Source organism: Ascaphus truei, chromosome 13 (assembly GCF_040206685.1).
Source record: "Ascaphus truei isolate aAscTru1 chromosome 13, aAscTru1.hap1, whole genome shotgun sequence".
In the NCBI taxonomy this organism is placed as follows: domain Eukaryota; kingdom Metazoa; phylum Chordata; class Amphibia; order Anura; family Ascaphidae; genus Ascaphus; species Ascaphus truei.
Window position 1 is genome coordinate 11899702 of NC_134495.1, and position 21666 is coordinate 11921367.

The window sequence follows — 21666 nt, forward strand, 5'->3', positions numbered from 1 at the left end:
AGGGGCCTGCGATGTGGTAATCAACATCGTAACCGTTACATATCCAAAGGAGAAGCATTACGTGTGTGCTAAGTATACATCAGGCTGGTTTTTACATCTGGATTGGAGGAATGGTCACGGCCATTTTCTACTTGATATAATTTATTATGGGCCTTTTGTGTATTTCAGCGCAGTATATGGGGGGGGGGGGAAGAGCGCTATAATGAAAAGTCAGCACAAAGCAGATTCAACCATTTAATATTTTGTACATAATGTCTCAGAAAAGCAGGGGACGGGATGGTATCTGGTGGCTTGCGATATCAGGAAACATAGCAAAAGGCAGAGTCGGAGAGACGTGGCACGCACACCGCAAGGCGAGCCCACCAGGCAGCACATGGGTTAAAAAGGACAGGACACACACCCACCCCACTGGCAGTGTCTGTACTTTCCCATTGCCCTGTTCAGAAAGGGAAGACGTCAGCCTTATTCTGAGACCCCCACCATTGGTATATGCCTTATTCTGAGACCCCCACCATTGGTACATGCCTTATTCTGAGACCCCCACCATTGGTACATGCCTTATTCTGAGACCCCCACCATTGGTACATGCCTTATTCTGAGACCCCCACCATTGGTACATGCCTTATTCTGAGACCCCCACCATTGGTATATGCCTTATTCTGAGACCCCCACCATTGGTATATGCCTTATTCTGAGACCCCCACCATTGGTACATGCCTTATTCTGAAACCCCCACCATTGGTATATGCCTTATTCTGAGATCCACACCATTGGTATATGCCTTATTCTGAGACCCCCACCATTGGTATATGCCTTATTCTGAGATCCACACCATTGGTATATGCCTTATTCTGAGACCCCCACCATTGGTACATGCCTTATTCTGAAACCCCCACCATTGGTACATGCCTTATTCTGAGATCCACACCATTGGTATATGCCTTATTCTGAGACCCCCACCATTGGTACATGCCTTATTCTGAGATCCACACCATTGGTATATGCCTTATTCTGAGACCCCCACCATTGGTATATGCCTTATTCTGAGACCCCCACCATTGGTACATGCCTTATTCTGAGACCCCCACCATTGGTACATGCCTTATTCTGAGACCCCCACCATTGGTATATGCCTTATTCTGAGATCCCCACCATTGGTATATATCTTCTGAGTAAATGCAAAATAAAACAGCCTTGATGAACAATTCAAGACCTCCTCTTCCCCCCCCTCCCAAACAGGTCTTCAGGATATCACTGCTTCAGCACAGGAGGCTCAGTTGAAGACTGAAGGCAGGGATATTCCTAAAACCTGAATTGTTGGGAGGTATTGAGGGCTGGAGTTGGCTGTGCCCGTTTTATTAGAAAGTAAATCTATGCTGTTGGACAAAAATCATCAAGGAATCACAAACGGCACCGTTTTATCATGCAGGTAAATGGACCCAACCTCCCGATACTAGCTGGGTTGGTGGAAGGAATGAGCCTTAATGCTTCTGGATTAAGAGCAGAACTGGATGCTGGACAGCCCCAGCTGGAAAAAAAATAAAATAACATGCAGCAGTATAAAGAAGTAAAGAACACAACCACACACTTCCAAGGATTTATTTTCTAATTACAAAAGGAAGACCCTCATCCTTCTTGTAGCTTTTAAATATAAATCAAGTTCCTGACCCCCCCCCAAAAGTCTGCCCTAAATATCCCCTAATACTGCTAAACACCATCCCCTTTTGTGAGGAATTACTCTTGTTCATTACATCATTATACAGTGCGGCATGTGTGATTTCAGGAGGGGTGCAGACATCTTTCTATATCCCCAGACATGAAAGTTTCACTTCAATGTAGAAATCTGCACGAGGTTGTGATCTTCGGCTGTATACAAAAAAATTTAAATGGAAGGAGATAAAATTGAAGTGAGCCGGAGCGCAGGGGTCCGAGCCCGGAAGAGGACCCCCCCCCCGCCCGCGTTCCGCTCTCACAGCTCGTCCCGGATACGCTTTTCCGTTCTCTTGATGTTCAAATCCATCTTGTCCACCTTCCCCGTCAGGCCCTCGAGCATGTCGTCCTGCCCTTCAATCTCAGACTGCAGCCCGAGTGCCAGGTTCTTGAGCCGACCCATACCCACGGAAATGTCATCTGGAAGAGGGAGGGACATTGTAAAAAAACATGCTGCGTGCAGACGTGGGAAACTACAGCACAGCGTGCGAATTAAATGGGAATTAACGTTTTAATAAAAACGGTATGAACAAAAATAGAGAGACACGCGCACAGTACGAGCGAGAGAGACGCGCACAGAGCGAGAGAGACGCGGATAGAGCGAGAGAGAGAGGCGCGGAGAGCGAGACAGACGCGGAGAGACAGTACCATCTCACTTCCCATGTGATAGATGAAGTCAACTTGCTCACCCAAATTATTGTCGATTTTCTGATGGTAGTTTCGGAGCGCCTGGTTCTTGTGGTGGTATCCGGAGCTGGCGGCTCCTGCGTTAGTGCTGGCGGCTCCTGCGTTAGTGCTGGCGGCTCCTGCGTTAGTGCTGGCTTCTAGTGAAATGGAGATAGAAACATTGAAACTTGCTGCCGTTCAGAGCCCACTTTACCCATCTAAAGCCTCAGACCCCAATAGCTTACCCTCCCCACCCCCCCGTATTCAAGATACTCTCGTGCCAAGATTACAATTTGAAGCAGTTGTGGAAATCCTTTACGGTATTACCCATCACTATTTCTGCTGGGAGGCAGTTCTGCGAACCCACTACCCCTACAGTAATGAAATACTTCCTGGCATTTCTCCCCTCCCCAGAAGGAGGGAAGACATAAGATTGGAATTTAAAGAACAGAACCTACTTCTGAAAGGTCCTGGATTTAACACCTTCATGGCCATAGAAGTCTTCAATGTATTGAGCTGCAATGCCCATTCGACAGTGAATATGTTAAGAATATGGACACTTCTCCCTTTCACTGACCTTCTGAACTGTCCCCCTCCCCCTGTGAATATAATGTCCTGCAGGAGATGCTGACCAACGGGAGCAGCTCAGGAAGGGAGGTCAGACTTGGCATAGATGGGAACTGGAGTCTCCTTGTCTATACCTACCTGAATTCTCCATCCGCTGCAGGTTGGGGTGGCTGGCTTGGTACTTCCCCTCCTGTTCTTTGCTGTTGGACATGGCTTCATGCAGTCTGAATGGAGAGGGATCACATCAGCACGACTAGGAGTAATGTGTGTCTCCAATAACAGCTGCTTGTTAAATCAGACAGGAACCAACCTGCCCCCCCCCCCTAAATGCTGGGTACAGCTTAAGGGAGCAAGTAAATAAGGGAGCAATCCTTTGTAGCCGACAAAAAAAAAAAAAAAAAGTATATTTTGCAAATATTTTTAACAATCTCATTGCCTTCCTTAAAACCAGAGACAGAACATGAAACACAGACAGAGCTCAGTGCACATCCAATAACACCTATACACGGTATAGTGCATAAATAAATATAAATATATATATATCTCTTTTGAATAAAATGGTCTTTTAGTTTAACTCTTTGGCCAAAGTGTTGTAAGCCCTTGAGCCCCTACACGGCAGACCACATCTCAAGGGTGAGATGTGGTCTGCCGTGTAGGGGCTCAAGGGCTTACAACACTTTGGCCAAAGAGTTAAACTAAAAGACCATTTTATTCAAAAGAGATAGATATATATAGATATATATTTAGGCACTGTACCGTGTATAGGTGTCATTGGATGTGCACTGAGCTCTGTCTGTGTTTCATGTTCTGTCTCTGGTTTTAAATATATATTGCCATGCTCAGGAGCACTCCTCTGTGACACTTATACATATATATGTTGTGGTTATTTTGGGTGTTCAATATGAGCTTGTAGGTGTCCTGTATGTTTTACTTCCTTAAAACTAGCCAAAATTTGCACACAAAAATAAATAAATCAAAGATTTGACGGCATCTATTTCTTTCGAAACTAATTACAACTTGCATTTTATTTACTTTTATCCCACCCCGTCCTATCGAAGAGCCAATAAAGAGAAGAGATTTTGGAGGAGGGGGGCTTTGCTTGTGCAAACTTGTTGACATTACATAAAAAGGGAGCAGCCAGAGGTAATCTGACCAATCACACGTCTTTTAAAATCATTTTTTTACCCATGGGTTTACATTTTGGCAAGAAAGGAAAATCGATCACCCCCCTTAAAAACATGTCATGGCCGCCTTTCTGCTTCACATCACGATTCCTGAAAAGTGTGATACACTTTCCGATCTCTCCAACACCGCTGGGAAATCTAAACCCAAATGGAAACCATCATCTGAACCATTCGCCTCCAGTGGTCTTTAAAGAATGTATGGCTCCGTCTAAATACTCCGAACGGGGGATCAGTTACTACTGTGAAGTTATGTTACCACCTGTTTTATATTATATTCACTTGCAATAAAGACATTTACAAGAACAAAAAAAATGTCACTGCCATTAGTACACGTTGGCCGTAAGAGGGACTGACCCCTTTAACATGTCACTGTCATTAGTACACGTTGGCCGAACGAGGGACTGACCCCTTTAACATGTCACTGCCATTAGTACACGTTGGCCGTAAGAGGGACTGACCCCTTTAACATGTCACTGCCATTAGTACACGTTGGCCGAACGAGGGACTGACCCATTAAACATGTCACTGCCATTAGTACACGTTGGCCGAACGAGGGACTGACCCATTAAACATGTCACTGCCATTAGTACACGTTGGCCATACGAGGGACTGACCCCTTTAACATGTCACTGTCACTAGACACGTTGGCCGTACGAGGGACTGACCCGTTAGGCAGGTGTAATGTTCCTGGAAATAATGGGATATTATAGTGATGTGTTTTATTAGGAACTTTGAGATGTTCCCCCGTCCTATGAAGGACACACTCGCAGAAGGTCCATGCCTCAACAGCCCCCTCGCTGCAGTACCAGGGGCAGGTCTTCTATAGGCCGCCAGACCTCCCCTTCACCAGGATATTGGGAGTAACTGGCCAGACAGCCTCAGTGGCTGGAAATCTGGCCTGTGTCAACTGAAGCAAAGCTCTACTGCCACAGCAACAGGAGGTATGGGAACATACAAGGGCAGGTGTGGCCAACTCCAGTCCTTAAGGGTCACCAACAGGTCAGGTTTACAGGATATGCAGGATATACTCCTAGACGAAGCGCCAGTAGAGCGTGAAACGCGTAGAGGAGGAGGCTGTGTTGCAGCCTGCTGTTCCATCTGTGTGTTGTTAATAAAGCTTTGATGTTCAAACCTGGAACCTGACGTCATTGGGCTGTGTGTTGTCGCTCCGGATTCACCTCTCTCTCTTCACAGGTTTACAGGATATCCCTGCTTCAGCACAGGTAGCTCAATCAAAGACTGCACGGCTTGTGCTGAAGCAGGGGATATCCTGAAAACCTGATATGTTGGTGGCCCTTGAGGACTGGAGTTGTCTGCCCCCCCCCCCATAATGTACTAGGGCATCTGATTTAACCTTGTTTAACCCCTTCAATGACAAAGGGGCAAGCAATATATTGCACAGTAATATTACACCAAGTAAAGGGACGTGTTGCAGGCCCCCGGCACGGACAGGGTATAAATAGGTCCTTAGTCACAGGTAACGTTACCTCCCTGTTCCCACGCGCATTATATACATGTATGGCAAAGCTCAAGATAGTTTTACTTGTTGCTGGCGCTGTATTCGGCGGAGCCGTTCTGCGTGGGGGGCGTCTCAGCAGGTTTGGCCCTGAAGTAGTTAGTAAACCCGCTGAAGACGCTCTTTATGCTGTTAATGTGCCTCTGGCTCGTCTTCATATCCTGCTCCATCTTATCCACCATCTTCTCCGTGCGCTTCAGAGCTTCTCCTTGCCGCACCAGCTCCTGGGGGAGAGAGTAAGGAACATGTGTGGCGTGAACACTGCCGAGGCTCCCGCTGATAATTCAGGTCATACAACAATAATATTAGAGTAGTATTTTTTCCTTGATGGCGCAGAGTGTACACAGCACTGCACACAGAATTCTGCAGGCACAGTGAAGAGCTAACAATCTAATTTTAGTGCTCGTGACACAGGGAGGTACAGTGACTTGCCCAAGGTCACGAGGGGATATGACACTGCCATGTTTACAAATAAATATTAAAAATATGTGATTTTCATTTATAGGTTTCAGATTTTGGTAAGAAAGGAATCAATACCCCATTAACCATGTCACTGCCATTAGTACACGTTGGTATGAGGGCCTGACCCTTTAAACATGGCACTGCCCCAAGGCACCTTGGCCCTACGAGGGATGGACCCCTTTAACATGTCACTGCCATTAGTACACGTTGGCCTTACGAGGGACTGACCCCTTTAACATGTCACTGCCATTAGTACACGTTGGCCGTACGAGGGACTGACCCGTTAGGCAGGTGTAATGTTCCTGGAAATAATGGGATATTATAGTGATGTGTTTTATTAGGAACATTGAGATGTTCCCCCGTCCTATGAAGGACACACTCACAGAAGGTCCATGCCTCAACAGCCCCCTCGCTGCTGTACCAGGGGCAGGTCTTCTATAGGCCGCCAGACCTCCCCCTCACCAGGATATTGGGAATAACTGGCCAGACAGCCTCAGTGGCTGGAAATCTGGCCTGTATCAACTGAAGCAAAGCTCTACTGCCACAGATCAACAGGAGGTATGGGAACAGTTCACTTTTTTTCTTCTTATGTAGCACTGTACATAGAATTTAGCAGGAACAATGGAGAGTCAACTATCTAATGAGTGCCTGTGGCATACAGGGATAAACGACTTGCCCACAATCACAAGGAGAACGGACACTAGGATTTGAGCCACGTTCACCCACTTGAATGGCAGTGACTTTACAACAGAGCTACCTTAAGCAAACGGTCAGCTGAACTCTGTACAGTATATTACACGGCCATATTTAAAGTGCATTCTCCTTCTTGATTGAAAAAAAAAAAAAAAAAAACACATTGGTGTTAAAGTGTATCCTCAACCATCATTCTGCAAAGATAGTACGTATGTGTTAAGTGAGAACAAGAACAAAATGACAAGATAAGTCCAGCACAACTTCCATGGTGGTAGGAAAAAACGAGGGCGCTCCAATGTAACCAAAAAAAACTAAATAACAACTTCCATGGTGTTTTGACCTCTGCGTGGCCACACGAGGTGAGAGTTACAAAGTGCGTGTGTGAGACGGCTAGCCAGGAATGTGTTAATAAGTCAGCCAGAGTCCATAACTCCAGCCAATGGAATGTCTCGCTTGGTTGCCCATTAACCCCTTGACTTCAGGAAAAGTCTGAATGCACTTATACATGAATGTGCTGCAGGACACATGTACAAATACACCAAGCTCAGCCTCCAAGCAAGCAGTATATTATGTGGGGAATAATGTAAACTACCGATTATTAACATTGTGCAGTGTATAACAATGTTGAGTCTCTGCACACCCTTGCCAGGTATATATTGCATGATATCCGTCACACTCAACCCTCTAACAGGAGAATTATTCACCCCAAGAGGAACAGGGAGGAGCACAAAGTGTCAGGACCAGGATGCTGTAATGTTGGGTACATACAAGAAGGATCAGATGGTTGGATGTGTGTGGTCACTCATCATGGCTACATAATACGACATGTCCGTTTCCCAGGGAGGGAGTGTTCTGAATATGAAATGCTTCCTTAGTTTAGGAAGAACAGATTCACAATAAAGGGCTCTCACCTCTGCCGTTTCCACCCCAACTTTCTCTGACTCATACATAAGGGACAGGGACCTGTTGCTGCTGTCCACGGTGGCCTGTGCTCTCCTCATCACCTCCTGCTGTAGGGACCACTGTACGTCATCCGCCTCCCTCCTCCTCCTCTCCGCTGGGTCTTCATAAGGGTCTGCTCCATTGTTCCACTTCACCGGCTTGAAGTCATCATCCTCGTCTTCATCAAAGGGATTGTAGCTTCTAGACATGTTGCAGATGTGGCCGTTTCACTCTGCAATAAATCGTGACATGAGAGAACAGTAGGGTTAGTGCACACCGTACAGGGACAATCCTTTTAATGCTAGAGGGACCCGGGACACAATACAAAGCAATAACAAGAAGAAAAAAATAGAACAGGACACCCAGCACACACAAACAGAACACTGCGCGCCTGTCTCACCTACAAAACATCACAATACTGAGATCACATGCTAATGAACCTCATCTGACTCCATAGACACAGAAATCATTGCACATGACACCTACTGTATGTCCAGGACACACATGAAAACGCAAGGTAACTCAATGTGATTTTTCCTGGTAAAATATTTTTAGAATATATATGATAAAACCTACAGGCAATGAAATCCTTCACTAAGTGCACACACTAATATATATATATATATATATATATATATATATATACACACACACACACACACACACACACACACACACACACACACACACACACACACACACACACACACACACACACACTAGTATGTGACCAGTGTCCGCACTCACCAGCGCCTACTACTCTCTCAGCTGACCACCACTTCCGCCCTACCTCTGACGTCAGGAGGCTTCACCCGATGTACTTCCGCCCGCGCTGCGTTGGACTGTACCATGCTGTACATGAGGGGGTGTGTGCACAGGAATAACCTGCTTCACCGCGAACACTCACCGAGGACAGCGCGAGCATAGCTTGCTGGTTAATATACACCGGCAGCTCCCTGAGCCTGGGAGGCCTCACACTGTCCGGAGCTCAAGGCCTGACTGTCTGTCCCTGCCTGGGCCTTATCACTAGTTACCATGGCAACAGCAGTAGCCGCCATGTTGTGAGGACGTCACCCCTCGGAGGGGGATCACGTGACAGCGGGGATCCTATCGGTGACGTCACCAACGCCGAGTCGCGGCTCCGGGAGAAACATGGCGGCCCAGGGGGGCGGCGGCGGCTCGCGGGGCTTCTACTTCAGTACCGTGCTGTCCCTGGCCCGCTCCCTGTCCGTGCAGAGACCGGCGGCCCTGGAGAAAGTGAGTGCCAGGGGGGTAACCCAACCCCTGCACTGCCAGAGAGAGAGGCCTCCAGTACAGAGCTGAGTGTGAGGGAGGGGGCAGCCTCACTCACTGGAAGGTTGTCACTCAGTGTGTGGGACTGTCACAGTGAGGGGTTGAGTGTGATGGAGTGCCTGTCACTGTGACTGAGTGCCTGTCACTGTGACTGAGTGCCTGTCACTGTGAGGGAGTGCCTGTCACTGAGCGTTTGTGAGTGTGACTGAGGGGTTGTCACTGAGTGTGACTGAGTGAGTGCCTGTCACTGTGAGTGAGGGTTTGTCACAGTGAGTGCTCATTTGTGCCTGTGTGGGAGTAACTGTCACTGTGTGAGTGTTTATTTGCCCCTGTGAGGGAGCCCCTCTCACTGTGTAAGTGCCTCTCATTGCCAGTCAGTAGGAATGAGTGCCCATCAGTGGCATCTAGTCATCTATTAGGGCGTCACACTCAATAGAGATCTGACACCCTGCGTGACCTCACTCATTGAAATTAGATTTACTCAATTCAAATGTCATCTTTGTCCTGCACCCACAAACAAACTATTTTGTGGTGTCCTGTCCTGCAGGAGCGTGAGAGACACACTGGAAGTTTGCAGTAGGGTTACTATATATTTTTAATATTAATTTCTTATGTCGATGTGCATCATTTTTGTTTTTATCTCTCAGAAATTAATTTTCAATTGGCATCAAACATGCATCTATTCCTCATCGGTTAACCCCTGCTCTACTAGGAAGGGTTTAATGCAGTTTTATTCAACCCTATGCCAGATCACATGCATGTAAGGTGTCTCTTGGCAGAAGACTGCTTAGTAAATATGGTGGTTAGTAAATCAGTGAAGACTTGATTGGGTGGTTATTGCAGAAACAGGGACCCCCCCAAAGAAAGGGCTTAGACATCCCCGGTCACACTGCTGCAGACCCCAGAGAAACCGTGCACCGTGGGAAAAATGATGCCCTTGGTTGGAATGGCATTAGTTGTACTCAGAACCTGTAGTGTGTGTGATGCTGTGAAAGGGATTGACGCCCGCAATCAGATTATAATCCCTTATACAATGCATTTAATTCATGCATTTAGGTTTGTTCTGGCTCCGGTTTCATGCAAGGTTGGTTAAAATGTTGACCTTTTCATTTGCATATTTTAAAATATGTTTGCGACTTTACAATAACCATTTGCTGGTCATTTTGGTGCAGTACAGAATCCTATGAGCTTCATATACGCTATGCTGCAAATGACCATCATTGGATGAATAGTGTATCGCTGCAGAACAAGCATTATTTTACCTGCATAATGCATTGTCCAGTGTGAGAGTGCTATAGCTGAGCTGTTAGGTCTGAAACATTCCCCTTTTCCTGTAGTGTAGATCAACAATTGTTGCAAGCAGTGTTCTGTTCCTGATGGCCCTTCACACTCTGCAGCACTGCTCTAGTCTAGGGTTCCTTAGGCTGAGTCCCCGGTGGAGGCTGTGGCGCTGGCGACGCCGTCACCACCACCGGGGACGTAGCCTAATATAAGGTGTTTCAGATTGTTGTATAGATTACTTTTTTTCCAGCACCTATGTAGTTAAACCCATCAGCGCTCAATAGACCAGCAAAGGTCACAAGATACTAAAATGGGTTGAATGTGTTTAAAGGCAACATAGGTCCATCTGCCATTGGCCTGTTAACCTCTGAAAGTAGACCTGGTTCTCCGATACCTAACACTGTGTGACGAGCTATATATATATATATATATATATATATATATATATATATATATATATATATATATATATATATATATATATATATATATATATATATATATATATATATATATATATATATATATACACAAGGACTGGTTGTGAGCTGTATACAGTAATTATCTACCACCCACTCTCTTCCTCTTCCCCACAGGTGCAGAAGCTGCTGTGTATGTGCCCCGTTGATTTCCATGGGGTTTTTCAGCTTGACGAGAGGCGCCGCGATGCACTCATTGCTTTGGGCATCTTTTTGGTTGAGTCGGGTCTTCAGGTATAACTACTTCTACTAGTAGTACTGTCTCTAGTAACTGATGCGTAACTTCATTCCAAAAGCCACGTGATGTCTGATTCATTATAAGTGTTGGTAATCATATTTAAAGGCACAACAGGAGTGGGTTGATGGTCAGATAACCCCTCCAGGCAGACACATAGACTTGAACAGGTAGTTCCCAATCGACACTATCTGACCCTTAATGACTCATGAATAACCCCCTTCACTTGTAAAGTTGGTTTCTCTGAAACTTCCCCCCTCTGCAGTTGGGCCGCCGTTAATAAACCTCGGCGTGAATCAGTTTGACACAAGGGATTCCAGGAAATGTTGCAACACAAGTGAAGAGGAAGTTTCCTAACAGATACAGCAGGAAGAAACGCATCATTTTATTGTTTTTACGACCTATTTTAATAGTTATAAAGAGATTAAATGTAGCAGGCCGCCTATAAGGTCTCCGCTGCGTGTGCTGCTGCGCCAACAAGATGCGGCCCTCTATGGGGCCGGCCCCAGTCACTGCCTGCCCGCGCCTGCACAATGCGCGACCGCCTTTGCCAAAAGACAAGAAATGTGTCTTTTTGTGCGGCAGCAGAGTGCTGGCTACGTCACGACAGCGGTACAGCCAATTAGGGCGAACCAGCCGCGTGACATCATGGCCATGCACCCCGCCAAAAATCTTGTCTTTGCTCCCCCTGCTCTTCTCTGACGCGCGTCCCATCGCAACCCTAGGACCGCAGATCATGGCTTAAACTAGTGCACGTTCCGGCGCGCGTGTGCACGCAGTGACTGGGGCAGTGTAAGCAAATGTGTTAGCAGTGTTAATGTGAAGTCACTTTTCCCCCTCCTGGTTCTCATGGGCTCCAATGATGAAAAGAAACAAACACATATAAATGAAATGACATTGTTATTAAGGCCAAGTCCCCAGTGGCCGCTGCGGTGCGTGCTACGGCGTGCTCGCCGCACACCAGATACACACCTCTATCAGGCAGGCCCTTGTAACTTCTTGTGTGGGCGCTCTCGTATCGCGCTGGCAGGGAAGACAAGAATGATGTCTTGACATCTGGTTATTGTCATCTGTTATTTGACATCTGGTTATTGTCATGGATTGGTCCTTTATGTCCCGGCTGTGTCCGAGGCTCGTCCTTTTTTGGCTGCTCCTTCTTTAACGATGCAAACACACAGAATGTGACATTTTCTGAGATGACTTGTATCCCACCCTCAATCAATATCCAGCGTGCCGCAGAGCTGCCTTTCGGCATCACCAGATTCCCCGTCTGACTGGGTCCCTGGATCTGGTTGTCCTGGAAATAACAGATTGCTTGGAAGATTATAGCAATATTTGGTCATATGTATCAATTGAAACGTGCTCTGTTTTTTAGCACAAGCAACACGTGGTCCCCTACCTCCTGAAGCTCATGAAAGGTCTTCCAAAGGTGCGGTGGATAGAGGAAAGCACAGCCCGTAAAGGCAAAGGTAAGCTTCGGTTTATTACAGCTAACTTTACCACTGTTTGCACATCACTCGTGTATAGACATGGGGCAGCCAACTCCAGTCCTCAAGGGCCACCAACAGGCCAGGTTTTCAGGACATCCCTGCTCCAGCACAGGTGGGTGAATCAATTGGTGGCCCTTTAGGACTGGAGTTGGCCTTGCTTGGTATAGGCTGTAACTTCCATTTACTTCCATAGCATCACGGCGGGGGAATGGAAGACTTCTACATCAGTGCGTTGTAACAAGTTGTCACAAACACAATTCATTCAAAACATTCCCTTGTCAATGGAGCTGACAGCACAGATGTACATGATTTTCTTTTATAAATCTTGTTATTGCAGTGTGCTGCTCTGCCAAAGCAAACCACAGTGAATCCCTTGTCTGAGGAGATTGCAATATAATTTTTTTTTTAAAGTATTTGGGTTACGTAGGGATAAAGTGAGCCGACCTTTGTCTTGTGGGATTGTAATCTGTCTATGAATTGAAGAGCTGTGTTTGTTTTTTGAGTGAGGGGTGTATTCTAACGCACGGCTCATTATCTGTATTTATCGGACAGGGACACTTCCGGTGGCAGAAATCTTCAGCTTCTGTCTAGTGACGTTACTGTCGGATGTAGCTCACAGGGACCCCGTATTTAGAGCACAGGTAAGCTCCCCCCCTCCCCCCCGTAGCGTGCCGTGTAGAGTCCAAGGCAGCTCATCCTTGTGTATTTTTGCAATTCTGTCCCGAGTTAATCCACCACAAAGACCAGCATGTGTCACCAGTTTAATCCCCTTATTTCAATGCTTGGAAACAGCTTTGTGAAACATCCATTTTATTTAACCCCTTTGGTCCCAGAGGAACCTGCAACTCATTGCAAGCCTTTCAAAGGGTTAATGCAACAATCGGCTGCTGCACGTGTGCTATATGTACACGTACAGGACAGTATATAATGTTTCCTCTCTATAGAAACCGCAGAGAGTTTATAGCTTTTCGAGTAATATTGGTTCCTGACTAGTAAACGGCCGGGACGGAGTGGAGGTTTTGGGACGGAGTGGAGGTTTTGGGACGGAGTGGAGGTTTTGGGACGGAGTGGAGGTTTTGGGACGGAGTGGAGGTTTTGGGGCGGAGTGGAGGTTTTGGGACGGAGTGGAGGTTTTGGGGCGGAGTGGAGGTTTTGGGGCGGAGTGGAGGTTTTGGGGCGGAGTGGAGGTTTTGGGGCGGAGTGGAGGTTTTGGGGCGGAGTGGAGGTTTTGGGGCGGAGTGGAGGTTTTGGGACGGAGTGGAGGTTTTGCCTGGCAGAGTTTCATGTTTTGTGCCTTGTGTCTCCAGATCTTAGAGGCAATCCTGGACGTGATGCAGAGTCTGCTGGGAATGTGCCAGTCCCCTGAGACCCAGGATAAAGGTAACCCTGATGTGTTAGCTGCCAGTGCCCAGCCAGTATTAGGTTGCGGTCCCAGTCACTGCTACAGCGCACACCTCGGCGTGCGCTGTGCGTGTAAGCACCGCCCCTCAATGGGGCTGGGCCCAGTACTCACCTTCCCGCTGAAGGTGCAGCCGCGCTGTACTCGCAGTTTTTTTTAACTCAATGGAATTGAGTTCAGAATTGGTGACGGAGGCGTGGCCACGCCCCCACCGGCGGTTCTCCCAATGAGGGCGAACCAGCCGCGTGAGGTCATGACCACGCCCCCGCAAAACCCCGACCACGCCCTCTCCCGTCGCAATCTCCCTCTCTCCCTAAAGACCGCAGATCGCGGGTAGCATTGTGCACGCGCCGCTCCCTCCCCCCCCTCCCCCCCGCCGGGCGCGCGTGTCACAGTGATCACTGGGACTGCAGCCGTACACGTGCACCTTACAGGTGCCCTGCTTCAAAGGCTTTTAGACATATATACAGTGTGTGTGTATTTGGAGCCTGTAATACAGGGGTGGGGCAACTCCAGTGCTCAATAGCCACCCACCGGTCAGATTTTAGGGATATCTCTGCTTCAGCACAGGTGGCTCAATCAGTGGCTCAGTCGAAGACTGTACCGAAGCTGGGACTCCTTGAGCCACCTGTACCGAAGCTGGGACTCCTTGAGCAACCTGTGCTGAAGCTGGGACTCCTTGAGCCACCTGTGCTGAAGCTGGGATATCCTTAAAACTTGACCCGTTGGTAGCCCTTGAGGACTGGCGTTGCCCGCCCCTGCTGTAATACATTGTGTTGCAATAATAGTGATTTTCGCGCGCGTTGGACCATGGAAGTAACTTCAAAAACATATTGGTCCATATTTTCTAAGTAGAGCCAGAAGGTGTCTTGGGCTATGGCCACAGGGGGCCACGGGGTGCGCGTTGCGGCGCCCATGCCCTTCTCCCGAGTGATCTGTGGATTCCAGACTGCTCGTGATGGGGAGGCAGGCAGGGGCGCAGCCATGATGTCATGCGGCTGGTTCGCCCTCCGTGGTTGAACCGCCGCCGCGACGTTGCCATCGCTCAGCCGCCATCGCTCAGCCGCCGCGCCAAAAATACAAAAATTTTGTCTTTTGAAAATGTGGTCGCCATCGTGCTTGATCATGCGCGCGCACGCGCGGACTGAGGCCGGCCCCATAGAGGGCCGCGTCTTGGTCGCGATCACTGAGGCCTTTATGGAATAGCATCGCTTGGTAAATCTGCCTCATTGTCCCTGTGTGTAGAATACCTGTGTAAGTACGCAGTGCCGTGTCTGATCGGTATCTCCCGGGCGTTCGGACGCTACAGCCACACGCACGAATCTCTCCTGTCCAAGCTGTTCCCTAAAGTCTCGCCCCAGTCCCTGAGGGTCCCCGAGGAGCTGGAAGGGATCCGCAGGCGCTCCTTCAACGACTTCCGCTCCATCCTCCCGAGCTCACTGCTGACCGTATGCCACGGAGACTCCCTGAAGAGGAAGACCAGCAGCGTGTCCAGCGGGTCACAGGTACGACCTACGAACCGCTCTCCCGGTACGGACAACATGCTGCGGGTCCCTGGGGCAGACCCCCACTCATTTCAGCTCCAGGGGATACTTCCCGAGATATTTGCCTCGGTAGTCGGTGCCGGTAGCAGGGATCACATAATGGCCGCTTTCCAAAGCTCCCCCCCGCGCCCTGCGGGCCAATAGGAAGCCGGGATGTCATCAGGTTCGGGTTCCTATTGGGTGACGCGTGAGGTTTAAAAAGCAGAGGGATACAGCAGCCCCTTCGGAGGTACGTATCTCCAGAAGCAGGGGGTCCCCAGAGCTGAAATGAATGGGGTTAAGCTCCGGAGACCCTCTGCTTCAATCCTAAGTTAAAATAATAATAATCGCCCGCTTGGATAGCTCCCTTAAAGGCGTCAGAAAGTGGGTTACATTGTGTCTTGTGTTTTTGGCTCTTGCTCTTCCTTCAGTACTGATCCATGCAATGTGCTTTGCAGGTTAGTCCTGATCGTATCGTCCCTCCCCCTGGATCTCCGGGTGGATCTGCCATCCAGTACTTTGAAGGTAAAGCAGCAAATGTCGGGCACCCTGCAGCACACCACATCTTAACTCCATGCACTACTTCCCCACCATGCTGAGACCCCCACAGTACTGAACGGGGGATCTCCTTTACTGCCACACAGGCCAGCCAGTCAGTGCAGAGCAGTGACTGAGTGGAGCAGGCTGGTGTGACTGGCATCCCTTTCTCTCTAGCCTTCTGCTGCAACTTCTTCCGTTGCTGTAAATCACTTCAGAGACGATGCAAATACAATTAAAAGAACTATCGTGCGGCGTGTTCCCGGGCGCTAATCTGCCTGTGCGCGCAGCTGGGAACACGCCAGTCATACAGCGTATGGCGTCCTCTGCTTCTCCTATGCTGTGGATAGTCCCAGAACAGGATAGAAAACATCATATATTTTTTTTGTTATGGAAAATGACTTAATAAATCTAGAAATGCCCCTTTTTAGCCGTTCAGAGGAATAATCTGCAGGCCTGTATCATTTTCATGCACTTTCTACCACTCTTGACGCTTTATTTCCGCTGACGCAGGCTCCTATCTGCCTGACGGCAGCGCCGTGGATCCGGCCTATTATCTCACCACCATCAGCTCCAGCTTCTCCGTCTCTCCCCTTTTCACCGGTGTCAACAACAAGGAGTGTGATATCCCGCAGGACGCGCTGCGCCAGCTACTGCACATGGTACAGGCATTCACGGCTTGCGCTATGGCCTGTTGGTAGTGAACATTAATGCAGACATGGCCACTAATGTCCGAATCTGAATCTTTTGTCTCTGTGTTCATCCTTTTTGTGCTTTCAGGCCCCGTATTTTACATTCTGTGAATAAATGAATCCCCTTTTTAACGCCCTTGTTACTAATTTTCACTGATACAATGTATCATTTTGTGGTCCTCACCAGGAGGTTCTGTTCCTTTTCTTTGTAGAGATTTATTATTAAAAGTTAAGTTTTATCTCCGGCGCAGATCATTAACCCATTAATGGGATACATTAGCAATGCTCTAGATGTGTGCATCTCGTCCAAAGGATTGTCTTTTCTCTCTGTTTTCTTCATCTCGCTGTAGTTTTCGGCACAAAACCATGTGCGCGTTAGAACGTGTCACTCCTTTAAGCTGTAACATCGTGCGCATTTTACTCCCAGTTGATAGTCAGACTCTTTGCTGTCTGGGAGCGATGACTGCCTGTGCTGCAGCATTTTGTGACACTGTGCCTGCTTCACACACCGCCCTCGTGGCGTTGTTACTTGCCCGTTGTGTCCTTTGTAGCAGCAGCAGTGACAGACATGACATCCTACGCTCTTTGTGCAGGTAAAGCAGATTGTGGCAGACCCAGTCCTCGGCTCGCTGGACGCCCTGATCACTGAAGTCTCAGAGGTACGTTTGGAATATAACCAGTTGTGTTCTAACTCAGGGGTACTCTACTCCAGCCTTCGAGACCCCCCCCCCAACAGGTCAGGTTTTCAGGATATCCCTTCTTTAGCAAAAGTGGCTCAGTTGAAGAGCCTGCTTCATTCAGCACAGGTGGTGCAGTTGAAGACTGAGCCACTGATTGAGCCACCTGTGCTGAAGCAGGAATATCCTAAAAACCTGACCTGTTGGGGGGGGAAAGGGGTTCTTGATGACTGGAGGATACATACATACATATGCACACACACCACACACACACCACACACACACCACACACACACCACACACACACCACACACACACCACACACACACCACACATAAACCACACACCACACATAAACCACACACCACACACACCACACACACACCACACACCACACACACCACACACACCACACACACACCACACACACACCACACACACACCACACACACACCACACACACCACACACACACCACACACACACCACACACACCACACACACACCACACACACACCACACATACACCACACACACACATACACCACACTCACACATACACCACACTCACACATACACCACACTCACACATACACCACACTCACACATACACCACACTCACACATACACCACACTCACACTTACACCACACATACACCACACACCACACACCACACATACACCACACACCACACATACACCACAGACCACACATACACCACACACATACAGCCTCAGCCCAATGCGCTCAAATCAGTGTGAATCATAAACGGGATAATACTACAGCGAATAAAATATATCAATATGTATATACAATGCAATAAAATATCACACATAAACATCAATATACATATCTTCAGTCCAAAAGAAAAAGGACCTGGTCCAATCTTGAGGATGCCGCTCTCTTCTCACTGACCCAACCCAAGCGTCCACAATAATTACTAAAGATAAAAAGAAGAGAGCAAACCTCATTTATTGGTGGGAAAGAGGTTTTGACGGTGTCTTTTTGTTTATTACTCTTATTGTATGTATTATTTAGAATTTTTTTAACTTGATTTTAGGCCAATCCCAGCGTGGATCTTTACTATAAGAAGTTTAGTGATCCTCTCTACGTGGCAATGTTTAAAATGCTCAGAGATACCATGTACAACATGAAAGGTAAGCGATCCTTCTACCACTCTATTGCTGGTAAGGTAGGACGGATCTAATTTATTTGGTATTTTATATCGGTCTTGTGATGGTAACCCACCCAAAAATGACTCCACTCGGTAACATGGGCAGATGTTGGTATTGTGCCCCTTTGACAGGAAAAAACACTTCTGTGAGAGCAGCTATCACCGGAAGCGTCTCAAGGATATTTTAGTTTTAAACGTGTGTGTATGTGTCTCTCTGTGTGTCTTTGTGTGTGTGTGTATGTGTCTCTGTGTGTGTGTATGTCTCTCTCTGTCTCTGTGTGTGTGTGCATGTGTCTCTCTGTGTGTGTGTGTGTGTGTGTGTGTGTGTGTGTGTGTGGCTCTCTCTCTCTGTGTGTGAGTGTGTGTGTGGATGTCTCTCTGTCTTTGTCTGTCTCTAGCTGTCCCTCTTTATTTGTCTCTGTGTGTGTGTGTGGGTGTCTCTGTCTCTCTCTAGCTGTCCCTCTCTTTAGTTGTCTGTGTGTGTGTGTGTGTGTCTCCCCCTCTAGCTGTCTCTCCCTCTCCTGCTGTCTTACTTATTTCGGGGACCCTCAATAGAGAGGTGACCGCAATTTTTGAATAATTTCGGTAGAACCTATTCCCAGGCTGTGCGCGCTGCATCCCGTCCCCTCCAGCCCTGTCTTGTCCGTTTTTAGACCTTCAGACCTCCTTTGTGAAGGAAATCCACGACTTTGTGCTGGAACAGTTCAACAGCAGCCAGTCTGAGCTGCAGAAAATCCTGCACGACGTGGAGCGCCTGCACAACGCGCTGAGCCCCATCAAGCTGCGCTGTCAGGCAAACGCAGCCTGCGTGGACCTCATGGTGTGGGCCGTCAAGGATGAACAAGGTAAAAAAACGCACCGAAACCTACATCCTAGTGTGTGTGCACTGTGTAACCATGTCATTCACCGGCAATGAATATATAAAGATGGTACCCGCCCGAGGGGCAGGCACTAGATCCGTTTCTGAGCTCAGATAGGGATGACCCCCGGGTTGCCTCTGTGTGGCTGAATTCTCTCAACTGTGTTTATTTTACCACAAAGGCGCAGAGAACCTTTGCATCAAACTGTCGGAGAAGCTGCAGTCCAAGACATCCAGCAAAATCATCATCGCCCACATGCCTCTTCTGATCTGCTGCTTGCAGGTACATCCAGCTCCGTGCGGGGGAGGGTGTTAAGGGCGAATGGTGTATGTATGTATATCTTTATTTATATAGCGCCATTAATGTACATAGCGCTTGACAGCAGTAATACACATGACATAATCATATAAATAACAAATAATACATAATGGGAAAAAGCGCTTCAGACATAGAAGTAACATTTATGAAAAGGAGCCCCTGCCCCGAAGAGCTTACAATCTAATTGGTAAGTAGGAGGAATGTATAGAGACAGTAGGAGGGTGTTCTGGTAAGTGCGTCTGCCAGTAGCCATGGTCGATGTATGAAGTGTATAGTATCAGCCACGGAGCTACCCATATACTTCCTTAAGGAGGTGGGTTTTAAGATGGGTCTTAAAGGTGAAGAGAGAGGGTGCTAGTCGGATATTGCGGTGTAGCACAATCTCACTGCTTGTACCTGTAGTTTGGCATCTGTATATTTTTACTGCACTTGGGGGCCGTAGGACAAAATAGCAGCTATAGAAATTGTTGAAAAGTAATAATGTAAAGATGAATATTCTTGAACTTGGCTAAATGCCCCTCTCTGCGACATGTGATTGCAAAGTACCTGTCATTATTGGCTACCATCATACTGTGATGTAATCTTCAGATCATACAAGTGGGGAACACGTGGCTCTTTTAATCCGCGTGTAATAATGTTATATTATACAGCTCCGGCAGTGTGCTGTAAGATGAATGTGCAGTCCCTCGCTCCAAGAGCTTACACTCTCTCGTTGGTTAGTTTATTGAGATTCAGGGACCTAAACTTTCCCGTGGTTACAAGTCCCTCACATGGGTGGCCAGGGCCGGAACCACGTGACCTCTTAGGTGTCTGATGACCTTTTTTTTCTTCCCCCCTCTCTTCTCAGGGGTTGGGGCGGCTGTGTGAACGGTTTCCCGTGGTGGTACACTCTGTAACTCCCTCCCTCAGAGACTTCCTGGTCATCCCCTCTCCGGTGCTGGTCAAGCTGTATAAGTACCACAGCCAATCGCAGACCGGTAAGCGCCTCTGCTATAACTACATGTGGTGTGATCCCAGCATCATAAGGAAATGGGTCATGTATGTTTCAAGGGAAGTACTTCCCGCCGCAGAATAGCTGTTCCTTAAAGCTGCAGACCAAGCAATATCCTACGTGTGTTTATTTTTTAATAAACCAGTTCTGTACTATGAGAAAATACTTGTAGCATTTTTTTTAAACAACTCTGAATGACATTTTTAATGTATTCTAATGTAACCAGCATTTTTTATTGTCTATAACAACCATTTACAAAGTCACATCCCCATCCTCTTCTGAAACAGGCTCTGGCACACCCCTTTTTGAGCCCTGCCCTCTCTCTAGCAGGGCACCAATTGTATCTAGTGACTGCCTGGTCACATGATCTCCCCCACAGAACTTTGCATCTTTGATCCTCTCTTGCTGCACTGACAGCCATTTAGTGAACCCCCGAGCCGAATCTTCACCAATCGATCTGCAACTTGGCTAATTACCATTGCGCGGATTGCATTGACGCACATATTAAAGGGAGAAAAAAATAAAATAAAAAGAACGGCAGCTTGGACGGCTGCTTTAAAGTTGACGATGTTTCTCCCTAGGCGGCAATGACATCCGGATCAGCATCACCAACGAACACTCTGAGCCCACAATGAACGTTCTGTCTGGCAGGAAGAGCCAGCCGTCCATGTACGAGCAGCTGCGTGACATCGCCATCGAGAACATCTGCAGGTATAAGGACGCGGGGCTGTAACCCTTTCCCTGCCAGGGGGGCCTTTTTTTGTTTTTCCCCTTGTGGCGTCTCACTGACCTCCGTCTCCCCTCTCCTTGCAGGTGTTTAAATGCCGGCTTGACCACCGACCCGGTCATTGTGGAAGCTTTCCTCGCTAGTTTGTCCAATCGCCTGTACATATCGCAGGAGAATGAGAAGTACGTGTGGGGCAATGGCCTAAATATGACATTTGTTTTTGGCTGAGCATTAGAAAGGAAATATCTGC

General features: G+C 47.8%; 2 protein-coding genes across 6 annotated transcripts in view; one reads left to right on the top strand and one right to left on the bottom strand.

The window, feature by feature from the left end:
- Nucleotides 1–221: 221 nt before the first annotated feature.
- On the bottom strand, nucleotides 222–8637 carry SNAP29 (synaptosome associated protein 29). Of its 4 annotated transcripts, none has more exons than XM_075568548.1 (6): nucleotides 8488–8637; nucleotides 7710–7972; nucleotides 5671–5867; nucleotides 3082–3167; nucleotides 2400–2513; nucleotides 222–2130 (listed from the first exon to the last, which is right to left on the bottom strand). In XM_075568548.1, exons 2-6 carry the CDS (start codon nucleotides 7947–7949, stop codon nucleotides 1970–1972), a joined length of 798 nt encoding a protein of 265 aa, XP_075424663.1. In that variant the 5' UTR covers nucleotides 7950–7972; nucleotides 8488–8637; the 3' UTR covers nucleotides 222–1969. The 4 variants fall into 4 exon arrangements, with proteins under 4 accessions (XP_075424663.1, XP_075424662.1, XP_075424660.1 ...); XM_075568547.1 differs by having other exon boundaries at nucleotides 2400–2531; XM_075568545.1 differs by having other exon boundaries at nucleotides 2400–2534.
- A 41-nt stretch (nucleotides 8638–8678) lies between these two features.
- The window catches only part of PI4KA (phosphatidylinositol 4-kinase alpha), a 70521-nt gene continuing 57533 nt past the window's right edge, over nucleotides 8679–21666 (top strand). Inside the window, exons 1-15 of one of the 2 annotated variants that reach the window (XM_075568536.1) lie at nucleotides 8679–8997; nucleotides 10911–11027; nucleotides 12404–12497; nucleotides 13071–13159; nucleotides 13826–13898; nucleotides 15163–15422; nucleotides 15899–15965; nucleotides 16491–16639; nucleotides 17263–17328; nucleotides 18407–18503; nucleotides 19174–19365; nucleotides 19562–19662; nucleotides 20546–20675; nucleotides 21271–21400; nucleotides 21503–21598. In XM_075568536.1, the coding sequence (XP_075424651.1) occupies nucleotides 8893–8997; nucleotides 10911–11027; nucleotides 12404–12497; nucleotides 13071–13159; nucleotides 13826–13898; nucleotides 15163–15422; nucleotides 15899–15965; nucleotides 16491–16639; nucleotides 17263–17328; nucleotides 18407–18503; nucleotides 19174–19365; nucleotides 19562–19662; nucleotides 20546–20675; nucleotides 21271–21400; nucleotides 21503–21598 (1766 nt within the window). In that variant the 5' untranslated portion in view covers nucleotides 8679–8892. The remainder of the gene's footprint in view (nucleotides 8998–10910; nucleotides 11028–12403; nucleotides 12498–13070; nucleotides 13160–13825; nucleotides 13899–15162; nucleotides 15423–15898; nucleotides 15966–16490; nucleotides 16640–17262; nucleotides 17329–18406; nucleotides 18504–19173; nucleotides 19366–19561; nucleotides 19663–20545; nucleotides 20676–21270; nucleotides 21401–21502; nucleotides 21599–21666) is intronic. The other variant, XM_075568535.1, reaches the window with a different exon arrangement.

Coding starts and splice junctions, on each gene's coding strand:
- SNAP29 (XM_075568545.1), bottom strand. CDS start 7,949: ATGTCTAGAAGCTACAATCCCTTTGATGAAGACGAGGATGATGACTTC. Junction 5,868..7,709: donor TTGGGGTGGAAACGGCAGAG/GTGAGAGCCCTT, acceptor TCTCTCCCCCAG/GAGCTGGTGCGGCAAGGAGA. Junction 3,168..5,670: donor GAATACAGCGCCAGCAACAA/GTAAAACTATCT, acceptor CTCTCCATTCAG/ACTGCATGAAGCCATGTCCA.